General features: G+C 42.1%; 1 protein-coding gene across 1 annotated transcript; it reads left to right on the top strand.

Moving 5' to 3' along the window:
- The first annotated feature begins 389 nt into the window (after positions 1-389).
- LOC121480376 (cationic amino acid transporter 3-like) lies at positions 390-17,156 on the top strand. The gene is made up of 2 exons (XM_041736881.1): positions 390-756; positions 14,835-17,156. Exon 2 carries the CDS (start codon positions 15,020-15,022, stop codon positions 16,814-16,816), a length of 1,797 nt encoding a protein of 598 aa, XP_041592815.1. The 5' UTR covers positions 390-756; positions 14,835-15,019; the 3' UTR covers positions 16,817-17,156.
- The last annotated feature ends 1,033 nt before the right edge of the window (positions 17,157-18,189 follow it).

Raw genomic sequence — 18,189 nt, 5'->3', positions numbered from 1 at the left:
TATGCTCCGAACGCTGAATGACTGTCTCAGGAAATCCACCCTGGTGAAGTTTAAGATCTCTTTTGGTTTCATTCCTGGAGTGATAGGAAACATGGGTGAGGAGGCTGGGATGGATGGTACTGGTAGAGAAACCTGTCTGAGATTCTGGGAGGGGCAACTGGGGTGAGGAGGGTTCTCCTGTCCTTGTTTATAGGACTGCTAAGTGGGCTCTTCAGCTGGATCTGGGACTGGCCTCCCAATCTCCACAGGCTGGGCTCCACCTGGCTCCCTATTTTCTCCTTCTGCCAACCAGGACCTCCTCCATACCCAGGACTCTGGCAAAGCTTGTTTACTCCTAAGATCACATCTTAAATCCAATGTCTCCAGGAAATCCCCATTTAAACCCTCAGTCCACCTCCTCACCCAGCAGGGGCCCACTCGTCTTCCATTCCCACTTCTAGCCTTCCTCTAGGATTCCAACTAAGACACTTCCTTCACCCTTTTCTACCCTTCCCTTGTACCTGCCTCCCAATGTCCCTAAACTTCCTAAGATTCCAATGTCCAAACTTCCTAAGATTCTGTCTTGCTAGGGCCCTGCCTTCTAAGGGCCCCGCCTCCCAAAGGGCTCCGCCTCTCAAAGGGCTGGCCTTTGAAGAGCCCCAATTACTTGAGTGCCCAGCTAAGCTTCAGTCCAAGTCCAACACTCTTTGCAAGCTCCCTACCTATCCCTAACTTTCTTCTTAAGTCTTTCTCCTCTGAGACAAGAAAAGCCCATGGGTAAGTCATTTCTTGTGTTTATAGAGTTGGCAAGAACTAAGACAGAGCCAGAGAGGAAAAAGGCTTGGCTGCTACTTGGTGAAGCCCTTGGGGTTTGAGCAGATGGTATTACTTAGAACCAGAGCTAGACTTTAGATTGGGGGGATGCAGAGCAGAAGCCTTGTGAATTTAGGAAGGGCAGATAAACCTATCTGTGGGAGTTAGAGTGATTTGGAGGCCTACACTCCGTTCTCCTCCAGACCAGAAAAGTTCTCAACTCTGCTGGTGAAAATATGATTTAGGGGAGGTTATTCCTTGGTGCTTCTCCTCCGGCATCCTGCCACCTGTTTGCCCTGCCCTCCTTCCTGCCCTTTCCTTTATGACCTGGTGGACAGTTTGCTTTCTTCATCTCTGTCTCTCCCACAGGGCCCAGCACACAGTGTGCTTAGACATGTTCTTTGAAGGAATGAGGGTTCCCCCACCTGGCTCTGCTGCCTCCTTCATGTTTTGCCTCACTGTCTCACTGGAGATTCTGAAAGTTTCTGTATCATAACTTCTTAGGGAGGACATCGTTGTAGACTTTGCCAAACAGCAGATCCAGTTTAATAACATGGTCCCCCAACACCAGAAAGGATTTGAGGTCATCTTCCTCCATGCTTAAGGACCTAGCTATCTACTTTTACAGCTGCAAAGCTATCTGCGTATCTTTATTATCTAATTTAAAATACTTGTGTTGGGGATTGATTTTTAGGCCAGGTCAGGCTGTAAGAGGAAGATTACCAAGTTCCCCTGGGGTGTGGCTGCCTAGTGGTCTTTAAAACACTATCTATAAGAAGGCTTCTCAAAAAAAAAAAAAAAAAGGCTTCTCTGAGGTTCCAAGTATATTATAAATGAGCCAGTGCAATAAATAAATAAATGAAAAAAAACCTTGAGTTTTGATGGCTCTGTTCTTTCTCTTATAATCTATCAATTTTATGTATGTAATAGGCATATGTATTGATGCAGAAAGTCTTGGAAGAGAAGCTGGAAATAGGACTGGCTTCCTGGGTCTTCTAGAAGCAGTTTGCTGTTACCGCAAAACATATTTGCAACTCTTTAATTTCAAAGGCTCTTAGGGTCTTAAACTGTTCTCCCCCGCCCTTCTTCCCAGTGCCATGTACACTATGGGCAGTACCCCAAAACCAGAAGCCCACACAACACTTATCCATATACAACACCTGTTTTATTGATCAGATGTGGCAAATGTTGATGTCTAGGTTGTCTTTCTCTTGCCCTCTAGCAGTCATTGGGCAACTTCTCTCCACTATCAGTTGATACCTGTTATGTACTTCCAGAAGGCAGATTCGTTTTAACCTAGTTTAAACAAAATCTGTGGAAAGGTCAATTTCCTTCAACAAGTATATTCCAAATTGATACATATGATTTATGCATTATATTCTTTTGGTATACCTTCATCCCCTTTTTATTATCACAGAAATTATAAAGGGGATTAGAAAGATCTAGGGAAGAGGGATAAAGCATCTCCCTGAAAAAGTGGTGGCAGAGGTTATAGATTATGTTGCCTGATCTGGGGTGAGGCAGATAGGTTTTGGTGGAGAAGTCATATGGATCTATATTTGATTAGGAACTCAGGACTTTCTGGATATTTATTTATTCTGTTTAGTTTACATTTTTATTGTGAATATAGTCTTTTACTAATAAATTTCTGTGTATTTCTCAAAAAAAAAAAAGAACTCAGGACTTTGAGGCACAATACAACTTTCATATGACTCAAATTATCTTGTGACTTTCCTATAATAAAACAAAGCAAAATGAATTTACTTTCCAAGGAAGCAGATGGCAGTGTGTAGCAGCTACCTAGGCCTAGGAGAGGACCAAGTACATTGTGATGAGAGAAGACAGAGAGACAGAGATAGCTGAGTCCCAGAGGACAGAAGGACACATTTAAAGATATTAAAGAAGATAACCAGAGAGATAGTCAGCCTTTCCTAAGCCACACTGTGTGCAGTGTGTTACTGAGCGTATTCATTGGGAGGAGGTACATGGAAGAAGGAGCCATGGATTCACAACTGCTAGTCTAAACGAGGAGACAGAGTACATTGATGGATGAGACCACTGGATGGATTTCTAGATTCTGTGCTTACAAGGAAGGAAGGGTTTTAGAGGATAAAAAACAAAGCTGTTTAAGTAAAAATTCTTAGAGATAGTGGGTACGGATCAGTGCTCATTTTAGATAAAGGCCATCCTACATCATAGTTGTAATTTGGAAAATAAGGTGGGAAGGCAGATGGATTTTCTTCTACTGCTTTATCCTGAGGAGATATATATGAGAGAGAGAGAGAGAGAGAGCGCGCGCACAGGCAAGTGGGGGAGAGGGGAGAGGCTGAGGGAAAAAGAGAAAATCTTAAGCAAGTTCCATGACTAGTGTGGAGCCTGACTCAGGGCTCCATCTCATGACCCTGAGATTGTGACATGAGCCAAAACCAAGAGTCAGATGCTTAACTAGGTAAGCCATCCAGGCACCCATCTCCTGAGGACTTTTCTTAGGTGTTCTGTAGTGACAGGATTCAGGGTTGAGTAGAGTAGAGAATCATATGGGGAAGTAGAGAAGAAACCACTCTTCAGGGCAGCCCAGGTGGCTTAGCAGTTTAGCGCCGCCTTCAGCCCAGGGCCTGATCCTGGAGACCAGGGATCAAGTCCCACGTCGGGCTTCCTGTATGGAGCCTGCTTCTCCCTCTGCCTGTGTCTCTGACTCTCTGTCTCTCTCTGTGTCTCTCATAAATAAAATCTTTAAAAAAAAAAAAAAAACCACCACTCTTCACTATTGACATCATTGTATCATATCACTTTCTAATTCCTTACCTGCAAACCTTTCCTGGATTTTTCAAGCTCTCTTTCTGATTCCTGTTTGGAATATCTTATTCTGATTCTTCCTAGTAGTCTGTCTAGTTTCCAAAGACCTCTAAAAGCAGAAGCTCAGGCTTTTCTGATTTGTCAAGTTGATCGTCTTGTTTTGTGTGATAGAAATGTTAAGAATTTCCAAAACTAGAATCTGACTGAAACTAAACCTATAAATGTGTCAAATCATGAACAAGGATCATTGCATTTAACTCTCTTTCTGCAGTTATCCCAGAGGGACTGAGAAAATCTCACCTTGTTCACAAATGTCCCAGGATGACACTAGATAATATGGTGTCTACATAGTCTTTAGAGAAGCTCTGGTTATCTGCTTGTTTACCCAAATAATGGTGCAATTTTACTAGTGTAGTGTGTGCATGTTGCTGGGACTCTATAGATATTGTGGGAAGGAAGCAAAATAGTTTTGGTCTCCATCTACATGATTTTAGTGTGTATTTGACTATTTATTTTATTTTTTTAAAAGATGTATTTATTTCTTCTTTTTTTTTAATTTTTTATTTATTTATGATAGTCACAGAGAGAAAGAGAGGCAGAGACACAGGCAGAGGGCGAAGCAGGCCCCATGCACCGGGAGCCCGATGTGGGATTCGATCCTGGGTCTCCAGGATCGTGCCCTGGGCCAAAGGCAGGCGCCAAACCGCTGTGCCACCCAGGGATCCCTGTATTTGACTATTTAAATTTGGTCTACATGCCGTTGGTCTGGGGTGTGTTAGTCTGCATTAGGATGAGTTTTATATATTGACATGGAACTCAGCCTCTGCCAGACTAGGATGGGATTTGAGAGGCATAGCGCCAGGGGTGGTAGGGTAGATGGTGAGTAGAAAGTGGTGGCTGTGTTTCCTCTGGATCTAACGAGCAAACAGTTCGGGGACTGCCATGCCTTCAAGTTCAAGTCTTAGTTGCACCTAGTAATAGCTACTTACGGAATTAGGGTTTTTAGCTTCATGGAGAAACCACAAAGAAGTTTCTACCTTAAGGAGTTTTTACTTTAGAAGGGAGACAAAAGTTTGTTCCAAGTCACATGCAAACAGAATACAGTACAAAGTAAGATCATAGGTGGAGGTTGCCTGGTAAGTGATCTATTTGGTGAGGTTGTTCTCAGAAGACTTCTGGGAGATAAGTTTGGATATTTATTTTCTTTAGTATCAGCTGAATTTGGTTACTTCGGCTTTCTTTCCAACCTTTCAGGAAAGCTATCTGGTTTTTACTTCTCTTTCTCTCCAGGGGAGAAGTTACACATTTATTACTTCTGCAGCAGTTTCTCTTTTTCTTTCCTGCACGGACCAAGACTGAGAATTATTGTTATTATTATTAATATTATATCTTAATATCTAGGTCTGTATCAATATCTCTAGCATACATTTACCTGGATCTGTGTAGCTGGGCAAACTGGATTTATTGGTTCAAGGCGTGGTGGAATTTGTGTTTTTGATAGGGAGCATGGAAGAAAGGCGTAAAAGAGGCCCAAGCTGAAAATGTAGCTTGAATTTATATTTCCTAGGAATAGTTCCAGGATACAATAGTTCCAGGAACAATTCCAGGATAAGGTTGCTCTTTCATGCAACCTTCTCAGGTTAACCCACAGTGCACAGAAGATACTCACTAGTCTCACCAACACTGGAATATGAGGTCCTTAACTACTCTTAACTTCCATTAACTAGGAAGCCATCTGGGATCTTGACATGCCCTTGCGTTGGCTGTTCATTTCTGATTGAGGAATACCATCCCTGGTTCATAGTTTATGTATCTTTTACTTAGTTTGGCATCTGCAGAGGTGTTCATGAAATGCCCTTAATTCTAAGTTCCACCTAGGATAATTCTCTATTTGCCACCATTCTCTTGCACTGTGTGTAAATGAGTACATGATGATTTTAGGGTAATAGTGGTGATGTTGATAATTTAGGGGAAATTTGAAAGTGTTGCTTTTGGTTGAGTTCTTATGCACAAAGAATCACTATAGTGCCTGAATTTTCTAATTTAGAATTTGCCTTTGTATTCATTTATGCTTAGTTGAAATCTGATTTTTTTTTATAGACTGAATCCAGTCTTTCTCACTTAGAAACTTTTATGCCTTCTACTTGAGGGACCATCCAATTTCTCACTTCAGATACAACCTAAAGCACACCGAACCCATCTATCTAGGTATCTACAGACAGTAAGAAAAAATAGTAACAATTTTTTTTCCTCTGGGAGCTTATCATATAAGGACATTTCTCTTTTTTTTTAAGAGTTTGTTAAAAAAAAAAAAGAGTTTGTTTATGAAAGAGAGAGAGAGAGAAAGCATGAGTTGGGAAAGGGGTAGAGGGAGAGGAAGAGAGTCTCAAGCAGACCCCATGCTGAGTGGGGAGCCAACTTGGGGCTCAATTCCATTATCCCAAGATCTGCAGCCAAAATTAAGAGTCAACTGAGTCACACAGGTGCCCATATTAAGAACATTTCAAGTTCTCCTGAATTTCTCCTGAAACAAGTGAAATCCTATTCTATCCACCACCAATCAGTTGACTATTGTACATTCTTGCCTTCTGTAGGCTAGCCTTAAGTGTAGTCATGTTGCCTGATGCCAAAACATGAAGTGACTTGTTTTCCAAATAAAGTAAAGCAGAGGAAATAATAAAACTCTGTGTTGTGTGTATGTTCAGTAGTTGCACATCAAGAGGATGACACTGGAACAATCATAAATATCACAGATAATGCGTTTTGTCTAGCTGACTTATTTCCTTTGTACTTTTGCTTTGTTGTGGTGGAAGAGACTTGAACCTCAGTTCTTGTATCAGATCTCTAACCTCACCAAAGAGGGCTGTAGAGTCTGGTGTACTTCCTTGGCTGTGGCCAGTCAACTCTTTCTACCTCAGGCCTTAGCTGGGGTAGGAACAAAGGAAAGGCAAGCTGAAAGCATTGTTAAGCAGAAGCTCTGCTCCTGGGGTCCACCTCACCACCTACTATACCTACCCACTTCCCTAAAAGGGCAAAGCTCTAGGCCAATGAGTTATACCATTGGACATTAATGAGGGGAGAGTAGGGGGCAAGGAGAGCATACTGGAGAGATATCTCTATGTAGGTGTGGGCTTAGATGCTTGGGGAAGGAGAGTCAAACAAACTTAGTTGTTTATTGTTTGCTTCCTACTGCAGGAATTTAAGTAACTGGAGTGGAGGGATGTTTGTGTTTTTCCTTGCTTATCTTCAGTGCTGAATAAATGGGCAACAGTATATTTGTTGAATAAATAAATGAATGGCCATGATTGGACACAGACTTTGAGAGAAGGCACAAACAGGAAGAGAAAATGGGAAGAATTTATTTTTCATTTGCTTTTAACTAATTCTTTTCTACTCTTGTGTATGAGACTTGCCCCATTGTTCATGGTGGTTTCTATTCTGTGTACCTTTTCATATGTAGGCTGACCGGTTTCCACTTTGGAAGTATTGGTGTACACATACTCCACTTACTATAATTAAAATTCTTGGCTTGAACTCAAAGCCCTACTCTTGTATTCCTGACTGCCCTCTACCAGAGTCCAGGGCTGCTGACTTAGAAGTCCAGAAACTCTGGAGAAGCCCAGCTATCCAAAAAAAAATCATTCTTATTTGTTTGGGAGGCACTGGTTTGATTGGCTCCAGAGTTTTCACTGTTTAGAAATTTTAGAAGAAAGAGAGAATTTGTATACTCTGGGATCAAGAGGACCTGTGCTTGGATACAAAGGGATTGTTTTAATCTATGGACATGTTATGTTTATAGTCTACTTCTCTGAAACTTTAAGAACTTGAAGATCATTATTGAACCGCCTTATTAGCCTTCTTCTCAAGTCTTTATTAAACTTCTAGCAAAGCAACTGGCATCCAAACTATCTTTGAAGCTCTTCAGGAGGAGCTACAAGGCCAAATTCCTGATGGACAGGAGTGTTAACTCCCTACCATGGAAACTGTGAAATTTACTGCCTTGGAAAAATGCTTTGAAAGCTAAGGTCCAGAGTGAGGGCAGTACTCCTCTGAAACAGAGGAGTGAACACAATGACCTCCAGGACAAAAGAGAGTGGGGCGAGGGCTGGCTGGGAGAACAAGACAGCCTGTAATTTGGTGGGTAGAGTGTTGGGTTTGACAGGAGTTTTTCTTGGAGACTAGGGACAGAACTTTTGTTTGGAGTTTGAAAGGACCTCAGAGACTGAGAGAAACATAGGGAAGAGGAAGAAAGGTAGGGGGAGCTGAGAGCATTATGGAATTCATACATGTTGGCTTCATGTTCCCAGGCCCTTCTTTGCATTTCTTGAAGTACATCCCCTGAGGAAGCACCTCCTTTGGGAGAGACTGTTTCCTAATGGAACTGAGATTCACAGGCCCAGGGCCCTCATTAGGAAATGTTCTTGGGAATGCTCTTGAAATACATGATGGTGAATATTCTCATCTCCTGTTTACATCTGTCTGGTCCTTTCATAAATAAATAAATAAATAAATAAATAAATAAATAAATAAATAAATAAATAACCAACCAACCAACTGATCCTTCTAGGACTTTCAAGACATATTAGTGTATTAATACATATATCCATTTTCTCTGTCCTAAATGGGTTACTTGCTACTTTTATGAGTAGATCCTTGTCCATGGTAGTGAGGGTTGGAGATGGGAGTGTGGAATGCAGAAGGAAGAGGAGGTATATGGATCCTTACCCTGACCTCTGGAAGATTTTAGACTATAAAGGAATTTAAGTGACACACCCAGGACACCAACAGACAGAAAGAGAAAATTTTTCAACTGAGCATCAATTATGTGCTGTAATTGCTAGAGATGCAGAGCAGTCAGGATGCCTTAGGAAAATCTTCCTAGGTACAGGATGGGGAAAGTTTGTAGAATAGGGCTGAAGAGAGGGTCAGGACTGGACAGAAGGAGTGAGGACGGCATCCCTGGCAGGGCAAGTAACTTACTCAGGACACAGGCTCATCCTAGGAAAGGTAAGTCAGGATGTGAGGAGTTGAGTAAGGAAAGAGGTAATGGGGCTGAAGGTAGGGGGAGATAGGACAGGGCTTTGACAGCTGGGTCAGAAGGTCTGGACTGATTATACGCCATTGGAATAATTGCAGATTATTGCACAAGAGCAGGCATTTCTGAAAATGGCATTTGATGATGATGTTTCTCTGTGTTGTTTTAAGCTGGATTTGTGGTAGGCTCTCTGAAGATTTGCAATCATGGGTTTACTTTCTCTTCTATAAGTTTGCTTTGTTTGTTTGTTCTGCTTGCTTTTATTTTGTCATAAAATATGGTTATTTAATTCCCAGATGTTTTGTTCTTTGGGTTGTTTCTCTGGGATCTTCATACTGTATCTTTGGCCCACGTTCCCTCATCTTCAGTAAAAGTGAGAAGAGCTCAAGGACCACATTGCACAACACAGTGGTAAACAGAAATTATTAAAAACATTACCAGTCTCTCTGACCCACCATTCAGATTGTCCTCCTTTGGGATCCTACTCAAGGTCCAAGGATGGACTTCAGAAGAGTGTATGATATATTTTTTTAGGTAACTAACCTCAGTGTATGATTTTTTTTTTTAGATAACTAACCTCAGAGTAGTCTGTGGTTCAACAAGTGTGAAGAACCACTGTTCTTTGTTGAAAAGTAGGTTGCTGGGGACAGTTCCCAGAGAAGGAAAGATGGTACAAGCATCCTTAGTGCCATCCACAGGAGCCTCCAAAGAGAGTTGAAGGAGCTGAAGGATAAAGAAGAATTGGGAAAAGGGAAATGGGTTCAGAGGGAATTAGCACGAGGGGTGCCCCATCTTCCCTTATTCTTCACCATCTTTCTAGCAGGTGTTCCTTCTTTGCATCCTCCATATCCTGGTGATTACAGGATTCTGGTTCTCCTTCAATTTAAATCTACTGAGTGCCTGTCATTTATCAGGCTCTGTACCAGATCCTCTCACAACATTATCTCCTGAAATCCCTGTGTGGAACCTGCCATGCACAGAATGGGGTCAGTCCCTCCCTCAATCACGGCATGTTCACACCATCGCTTCCTGTCAGGCCCCTTTTCCATTCATTTTATTTTCCCCTTTCACCCTTATTTCTATTCTCATTTCTCCTCCTCAGTGGGGGCACTTGCTTTAGTGTATGTAACAAGTGCTCTTCTAGTCTATGCTCTGTATGTGTAGTTAGATATATTCAACCATTCATCAAATACAGTGCCAACTCTGTCAGGCACAGTTGTAGATGCAGGGAGTCCAGCCAGAAGCAAAACAATTTTTAAAAGTCCTGCTTTCATGGAGCTTATATTCTGATGGAGTGAGAAAAATCATGAAGAAATAAATAAGTAAAACATTCATTACCTTAAATAGTGACAAATGCTAAGAGAAAAAAAAGAAGGGATAGGTAGGTTGTGGGTGATGAGGAGCAGATTGCAGTTGTCTATGAAGGAAGGCCATGCCAACAATCCTGCTATTTCACCAAATGCAGTTCCGAGAGCAGCTGTGTGGATATCTGGGCTAGAAAGGATGCAGGTATAGGGGACAACAAGTACAAAGGCCTTGAGGTAGGTTCTCACATGGTATGTTAGGAGGCCTGCATGGTTAGGAGGCCAGTAGCTAGAGAAACAAGTGGGAAGAGAGAGAAACAGAAGGCTGAGAGGTAGCTGGGTCAGTGGCAAATACTGTAGGACTTTGTAGGTCAATGTAAATGCAGACTTTGGCTTTACTCTGAATGGAAAGGAAAACCAGTAGAAGATTGTGAGCAGAGGAAGGTTGTGACATTTTAAGCAGATATATTTGCATCCTTGACAAATATACAATGTTTTTTGGCTGTCTTTTAAATGAACATAAAAAGCATTGTGCTAGGAGTACCTGGGTGTCTCAGTCCATTAAGCATCTGCCTTCAAATTAGGTTATGATCCCAGGGCCCTGGGATTGAGCCCTAAGTGTCCACTGGGGTCCCTGCTTAGTGGGGAGTCTACTTCTCCCTCTGCCCCTCCCCACTCTCATGCTCTCTCAAATAAATAAATAAATAAAGTCTAAAAAATAAAGGCATTGTGCTGTATACCTCATTCTGCTTTTACTTTTGCCACCTAACATTGTTTTTGAGATCTACCCAAGTTGCTGCCTATAAATCTACTTTATTCTTTCTGACTCTGTGTAATATTTCATTGTTCACACAAAGCACATTTTACCTAAATATTCCTCTAGCAACAGATGCTGGCACAACTCCCACTTCCTGTCACCACAAATAGTCCTGTGATTAACATGCTCACATGGGCTCCTTATGGACTTTAGGAGAGAGTTTCCTGGGGGTGCACACCCAGGAGAGAGATTGTGGAGTGGGAAGGGGTGTGTGTTCTTAATTCCACTGGGATTGTACTTCAGATAGTGTTCCTAGTGTTGCTCCCACCAGCAGTGTATGATGGTTTGTATCTTCTCACTGAATTCTCATGCTGATCCAGTGAGGACCCTTGTAGATGAGGAGACTGAGCCTAAAGAGAGTGAGCAAATTCCCTGAGTTCATGTGGTCACAGGGAAGGGCCAGGGCTCACATCCAGTATTTCTAACATAATGATTGTTGCTTTTTCCTCTATAGTACCCAGCACTGCCTCTTCCATAAATAAGATGAGGCAACCATAGGCAAAAAAAAACCATTATTATTATTATTATTATTATTATTATTATTATATTCCTGGTCTAACCCAGTGAGCCTAGGATCCTCACATGTTTAGCACCAGCATATTATGAGGCTGTGTAGTTAGAGTCCTTGGAGTTTAAGGGCAAATTATATAGAATAAAACTAATTTCATTGTCCCATGAGGGCTAGCTAACAGGATTGAGGTTTTAGTGGACGATTTTGAAACTAGATGTTTATAAAGACCAAGTATCAACGTTTGAGGATTTTATTTTATTTTATTAAAGATTTTATTTATTTAATCATGAGAGACAGAGAGAGAGAGAGAGAGAGAGAGAGAGAGAGAAGCAGAGACACAGGCAGAGGGAGAAGCAGGCTCCATGCAGGGAGCCTGATGTGGGACTTGATCCTGGCACTCCAGGATCACGCCCTGAGCTGAAGGCTGATGCTTAACCGCTGAGCCACCCAGCTCATCCCACATGAGCATTTTAGATCAGATTTCAATATTAAATATTAGGTAGATTATATTAAGTGCAAAAAAAGAGATGATATTAAGTCCATATTGTTAGGCACTGAGCTATGTACTTACAGGCATCATTTCACTTACTCCTCACAACTACACTAGGAGGGATTTACTTTTACTCCCACTTGACTATTGTGGAATCTAAAGTTCTGAGAGGTTAACTAACTTGTCCAGAGTCACCAGCTATAGGTTGAGTTGAGATTTGAACCTGAATCATCTACCTGCAGAGCCTTACTCCTAACTACTCAGCTGTGCTGCCTCTCTGTGAAGGAAGCTTTTAGAAACTCTTCCCTTTGAATTTGAGGACAATGTCTTATCAGTTGGGTGGTTTAGAGCAGCTATGCAAAGTACAAGGTTAATAGACAAGAATCTCCAGAGGGAGAGGATAGGAAGTTTGAAAATGTTCCCCAGGTATCTTTATTATGCCTGACTCTGTTCCCTGAAGTGGGAACCTCTGCATTAGGACATCCTACCTGGATTATAGGGCCTGAGCATGATGCCTTCAAACAGTAGAAATTCTCTAACTGGGCATGAATGATTGATTGCCTATAACCCAAGACATCCTGATATTTTTAAAACAGGTGTCCTCAAAGGCAAACAATTCTTTATCACCTTTGTGTGGCTTATAGCTGCCATGAGTGATGTATGTTCAAGGTTTCATCACGGTTGGTTTTTTCCCTTCACATTTTTCATTTTTCTTGCCTTCTAAAGGAAGGAAATACCATCTATATATTTACCTGATCCAGGTTTATAAAGGTTTCCTGGCTACAAAGTATGTATCTCAAATTCAAGTAGATAGAAATTCTGGATTATGTGCTCTTTCAGGTTTCTCTTCTCAGTCTTGGTCATTTTTCAACAAATATTTTTGAGCACCTAACTCACAGTCTGATGGAGGAGACAAACAGCTGACCTGGAGTTTGAATACATTAGGATAAATGGCACATGGGGGAAGTGCCGGTGCTATGAGAGCACATAGGAAGGGCAGCCTAAGGGTCAGAGGAGGCTTCCTGAGGAAGCACTCTTGAACTGGGAACTGAAAGAGATGTGGGGGACAGGGTAGGTAAGTAAAGTGGTCAAGAGGGCAGTAGAAGCAAGGGAACAGGGTGAGTGCTGAATTTCACAGCTGGAGCAGGAACTGAGCAGAAGGTGAGGCTGGAAGAATGAGCACAGGTCAGATGATGAAGGAAGGAAGGACTATGAAGGAAAAGCAGTGGGAACCACGGAAGGGTCTGAAGCCTGGGGGTCGGTGGGGGACACTTCAATCACATTTATAGTGTAGAAAGATTCCCTGAGTTAAGAACTGACCTTCCTTATCCATTTCACATTTGTTGGTAAATCGTAATATGAGAACTGGTGAATGGCAAATAAAGAGTCTAGATGGATTTGGATTTGTAGACAGAAGGGCTGACCCATAACCCAAGTCTTCCTTTTGATCATCTATAGAAAATATTTTTCAGTGTTTTTTTTTCAGTTTGACTTGATTTCTGTCTTTAGAAACTTCTGACAGCATTTCCTAAAATTATCTCAAACCAAAGCCTAAGCAGGGAGGTGAGTGGGGGTTACATGACTTTGTTTTCTCTGTTCTCCACTACTCATTTCTGGGGCATCACTGTGATTTGTTCTTCTAGAGCCTTTCTTCCCTGAGGAGGGAACCATTTCAGAGTAGGGAGAAGGTGGAACCTCATGCCAGTTCCTTCACTAAGAAAACATTTGGCATATTGAAAGCATGGTTTGAACGAGTTAAAAATAACTCCACATGAATTTTTTTTTATTATGTTCCATTTATTATTAGAACCAACAGTCAACAGTGAATGACGGGCTAACTGCTCTCTCTGTTCACCTGGGACATTAAAGACTGGAATAGGAACACAGTACTGCTCTTCCACTATGGGGGTTACACCTGGATTCTGACCCTCCAGCAGCAGGCAGATGCAGGAATTCATGGCAGTGACAGTGGCCATCATAGGACAAGCCTTCCCTTCTCTCCAGGGTTTTCTGCAGGGGAAGGGTGCATCCACGCTGGGCTAATAGGGAGTTACAAGTGCATGTTTTAATATAGGCTCACAGAGCAGGGAAGATTCTCCAGGCCTGTGGTAGCTGACATCACAGATGGCACAGGGTGTGTATAGAGCATAGTGTGGCCAGTAAGGAGACTGTCTGCAGAAGTGAGCTCACCTTCTCTCCTGTAGCCCAGAGAGGGAGGAGACAGAAGGTACTGTTTAGGTTGTGAGCTACTGAGCTAGATCACTTATTTCTTTCTCCCTATGGTTCACATACTCATAACTGTAAACATAACTATAGTGAATTTTTGTCTGGGTGCTTTGGGTGAGGTGTTTTGAATGTCAGAATTCAAAAAACCACCTTCTTGGCACCTCTCTCTTTTCATCCATAGACCCTGGGTCAGCTGCTACCCCCATTTCTTCAGGGTTTCCTTCCCAGGCAGCCTAGTCTTCTCCTTCTTGCAGGTGGTTATGAAGGCCCTGTCCCCTTTTCCCTCCTCCTCTATGTTCACAGCACCCCTATGGGTCTAGGTGAGTAAAGGGAAGGGGTGGTCTGTACATTCTTGGCCATCAGTACAGCTGAATGCCTGAGGCAAAATGCAGAGAAAGGGGGACAAATTTCCATAGGACTTTGGCTAACTGATATCATGGCTATGAGTTTTAAGACCGAGATACCAATATTTCTATTTTACCCTCAGATGATATTTTGAAAAAGATTCTGCAATTGCAACCATGCCTGTTAGCCCATGAATTAGTGTGTCATTACTCATGCTCAAGCACACCACTGTGCATGTGAATTCTTGCACAATACATTCATGTCCTGTTGTATCTTACAGCTTAATTAGTACATGAAGGTATAGGAGTTGGACGAACTCAAATAGGATTATGTCATGTAGTATGCAAAACAGGAGAATGTAGGAAAGTATCTGACACTTTTCTGGGGGAAAGCCAGTTAATTTCTCTATGATGTCTCTTGGTGTCAGTTTCTGTGATATTTGGGCTGCAACATATGGCTTGTGACTTCTGAGCATTGGTTGAACACAACTGTTCAGTAAATATTTATTGCTTACCTAGGCATTATGGAGAGACAGCACATGCCAGATGGAATATGAAGCAGCAGATGTGAAGCCTGAGCAGTGGAACTCAGCGACCCAACCCAACTCCGCTTAACTCAGCCTCACTGAACCTGATCTGAGACTCTCCACTCCTGCACTTGCTACAGCTCCCTGACCCTGGAATCCTCTTCAATTCCAGCTAGAATGTTGTGTCAGGCCCTTCGCAGATTTGGTCAAAAACTAGTACGCAGACTTACAATGAAGAAAGAGAGGGCTGAGACTGCCCCCGCTGAAAGACTGACCACACTGGATTTAGTGGCCCTTGGTGTGTGCTGCACAATCGGTGTAGTTGCGTATGTCATAGCTAGTGAGGTGGCTCGAGATCAAGCAGGACCATCCATTGTGATCTGCTTTTTGGTGGCAGGCCTATCTTCTATGTTGACTGGGCTGTGCTATGCAGAGTTTGGTGTTCGGGTTCCTCATGCTGGCTCTGCATATCTCTACACCTATATCACTATAGGTGAACTCTGGGCTTTCATCATTGGCTGGATCTTCATCTTCTCCAATGTTGCTGGTACAGCCACTGTGCTCTTTGCCTGGCTCTTAACTTTTGACAACCTCTTTGGGAACCAGATCTCTCAGACCCTGCGTGAAACCATCTTACTGCATATTCCTCAGGTGCTTGCAGAGATTCTAGGCTTCTTTGTTGTGGGCCTTTTGTTGTTACTTGTCAGATTGCTGACCTTGAGGGCTAGGGAGTTGGTAATGTTTACCAAAGTGGTCACATTGGTGAACCTTTTGGTTCTCGGTTTTTTCATCCTCTCTGGTTTCATTAAGGGGGACCTGCACAACTGGAAGCTCACAGAAGAGGACTACATAAAGGCTGGACTCAATGACACCTCTAGCTCGGGCCCTCTGGGCTCTGGAGGATTCATTCCTTTTGGCTTCCAGGGGATTCTCCTTGGATCAGCTAACTGTTTCTATGCTTTTATAGGTTTTGACAACATTGTTACCAGAGTTAAAGAAGCACAGAATCCCCAGCGTTCTATCCCCATGAGCATTGTGATTTCATTGCTCATCTGCATTTTGGTGTATTTTGGTGTCTCTGCATCACTTACACTTATGGTGCCTTACTACCAGCTCCGACCTGGGAGCACCTTGCCTGAGGCATTTTTCTATATTGGCTGGGCCCCTGCCTACTATGTTGTAGCTTTTGGATTCCTATGTAATCTTTCTGCTAGTCTCTTGGGCTATATGTTTCCCATAAGCCAGCTGATATACACGATGGCACAAGATGGCCTCCTCTTCCCTGTCCTTGCCAGGATCCAAACTGGCACATATGTTCCCATCATGGCCCCTGTGATCTTTGGCATTATTGCAGCAATCATGGCATTCTTTTTGGGACTCACTGATCTTCTACACCTCAAGTCAATCGGTACCCTGCTAGCTTACTCCCTAGTGGCTTTTTGTGTTCTTATAGTCAGGTATCAGCCTGAGAGGAAGAATGGGGGAAGTGAAGATCAGATGAAGGAAGAGCATGATGGAAATGGAGCACAGATGCAGGAGGAGAATGGACCTACAGCAGAGAAGCTGACTCTATACCAATTATTTTCCCCAGGCAGCTCCACCCCCACTGCACTTTCTGGGTGGGTTGTCTCTGTTTGCTCCTCACTGCTTGCTCTACTGCTGACTCTGCTCTGCCTGGTGCTGACCCAGTGGCCAGGTCTGCTTTCTCGAGACCCAGGGTGGATCACAGTGGTTGTGCTGCTCCTGGTGCTCATCACTGGGATCACTGGGGTCATCTGGAGACAACCACAGAGCCCCTCTCCCCTTCACTTTAAGGTACCTGGTCTGCCTCTCCTCCCACTCCTGAGCATCTTTCTGAATGTTTACCTTATGATACAGATGAGAGCTAGCACCTGGGCCCTACTTGGTGGCTGGATGCTGATTGGGTTTGTTATCTACTTCACATATGGGATCCATCACAGCCTGGTTGCATAGCCCCGCTGAAATTAGGGCCCAAACTGTAGACCTTGAACTCAGCAGTGTCGGGACATCTTTGGTTTGGCATCATTACTCCTGAAGCACTCTGGTCCCCCTGCACATTAATGGAAAGTACTCTTCAGCAAATGGAAAGCTAAGGCTCTCATGGCATGTTGATGCAGGAACATTAATAGAGCTCTGTATTTATTGTGGAGTGAAGGATGTATTTTAATTTCCTTCTTTTTTTTTCTGTCTCCTTTCAATTCTGTCTGTAGCTGCTTACTGGCTTTACAACATTATTATTCAAATAAATTAGAAAAATTATTTTTGTTTTCTTTGGATAAATAGTAGTGAAAATACTGGATCATATGGTAATCTTATTTTTAATATTTTGAGGAAACTTGATACTCTTTTCACAGTGGCTGCACCAATTTACATTCCCAACAATTGTACATACATAAGGGTTCCTTTTTTATCTTTTTAATTTTAGACATTCTGTCAGGTAATAAGTGGTATCTCATTATAGTTTTAATTTAGATTTTCTTGAAATTTAGTGATGCTGAGCATCTTTTCATGTATCTGTCAGCCATCTGTTTGTCTTTGGAAAAATGTCTATTTAGGTCTTCTGCCTATTTTTAAATTGGATTTGCTTTTCTCAAGTGTTGTGTAAGTTCTTTATATCTTTTGGATGTTTACCCCTTATTGTATATATTATTTGCCAATATCTTCTCCCATTCTATAGGTTCCCTTTGTGTTTTGTCGATGGTTTCCTTTGCTGTGCTAAAGTACTTACACAAATTCAAAAACATATATGCACTTTATATTTATTGTAGAATTATTTACAATTAGAGCTAGAAGCAACCCAAGTGTCTATTGACAGATGAATGGATAAAGAAGAACACAAACATACATACACACACACATACAATGGAATACTACCTAGGCATAAAAAAGAATGAAATCTTACCGTTTATAACACAGAGAGACATAGACAGTATATGTGAAGTGAAATAGATCATATTGATAAAGACAAATGCCATATGATTTCACTCTTATATAAAAAATAAACAAAGAAGAGAGACAAACAAATAAAAAAAACCACACCAGACTCCTAAACACAAGGAACAAACTGGTGGTTGCCAAAGTGGAGGTGGGTAAGGGGATGGGTGAAACAGATTAAGAGAAGTAAGAGTAAACTTATCCCAATGAACTCTGAGAAACGTGGAATTGTTGAATCATCATATTGTACACATCATATTGTACACATTAACACTATGTTAATTATATCTCAATGAAAAATAAAGACAAAAAAGAGAAAAAGACAAAAAAAGGTGAAATATGGCCTCTATCATTAAGGGGTTTATATTCTAATACAATGGGTAAAGCATAGA

The sequence above is a fragment of the Vulpes lagopus genome, chromosome 21, assembly GCF_018345385.1.
Source record: "Vulpes lagopus strain Blue_001 chromosome 21, ASM1834538v1, whole genome shotgun sequence".
Taxonomy (NCBI): Eukaryota; Metazoa; Chordata; class Mammalia; order Carnivora; family Canidae; genus Vulpes; species Vulpes lagopus.
The sequence above is the reverse complement of the archived record's forward strand: the minus strand, read 5'-3'. Positions and strand labels throughout refer to the sequence as shown.

Coding starts and splice junctions, on each gene's coding strand:
- LOC121480376 (XM_041736881.1), top strand. CDS start 15,020: ATGTTGTGTCAGGCCCTTCGCAGATTTGGTCAAAAACTAGTACGCAGA.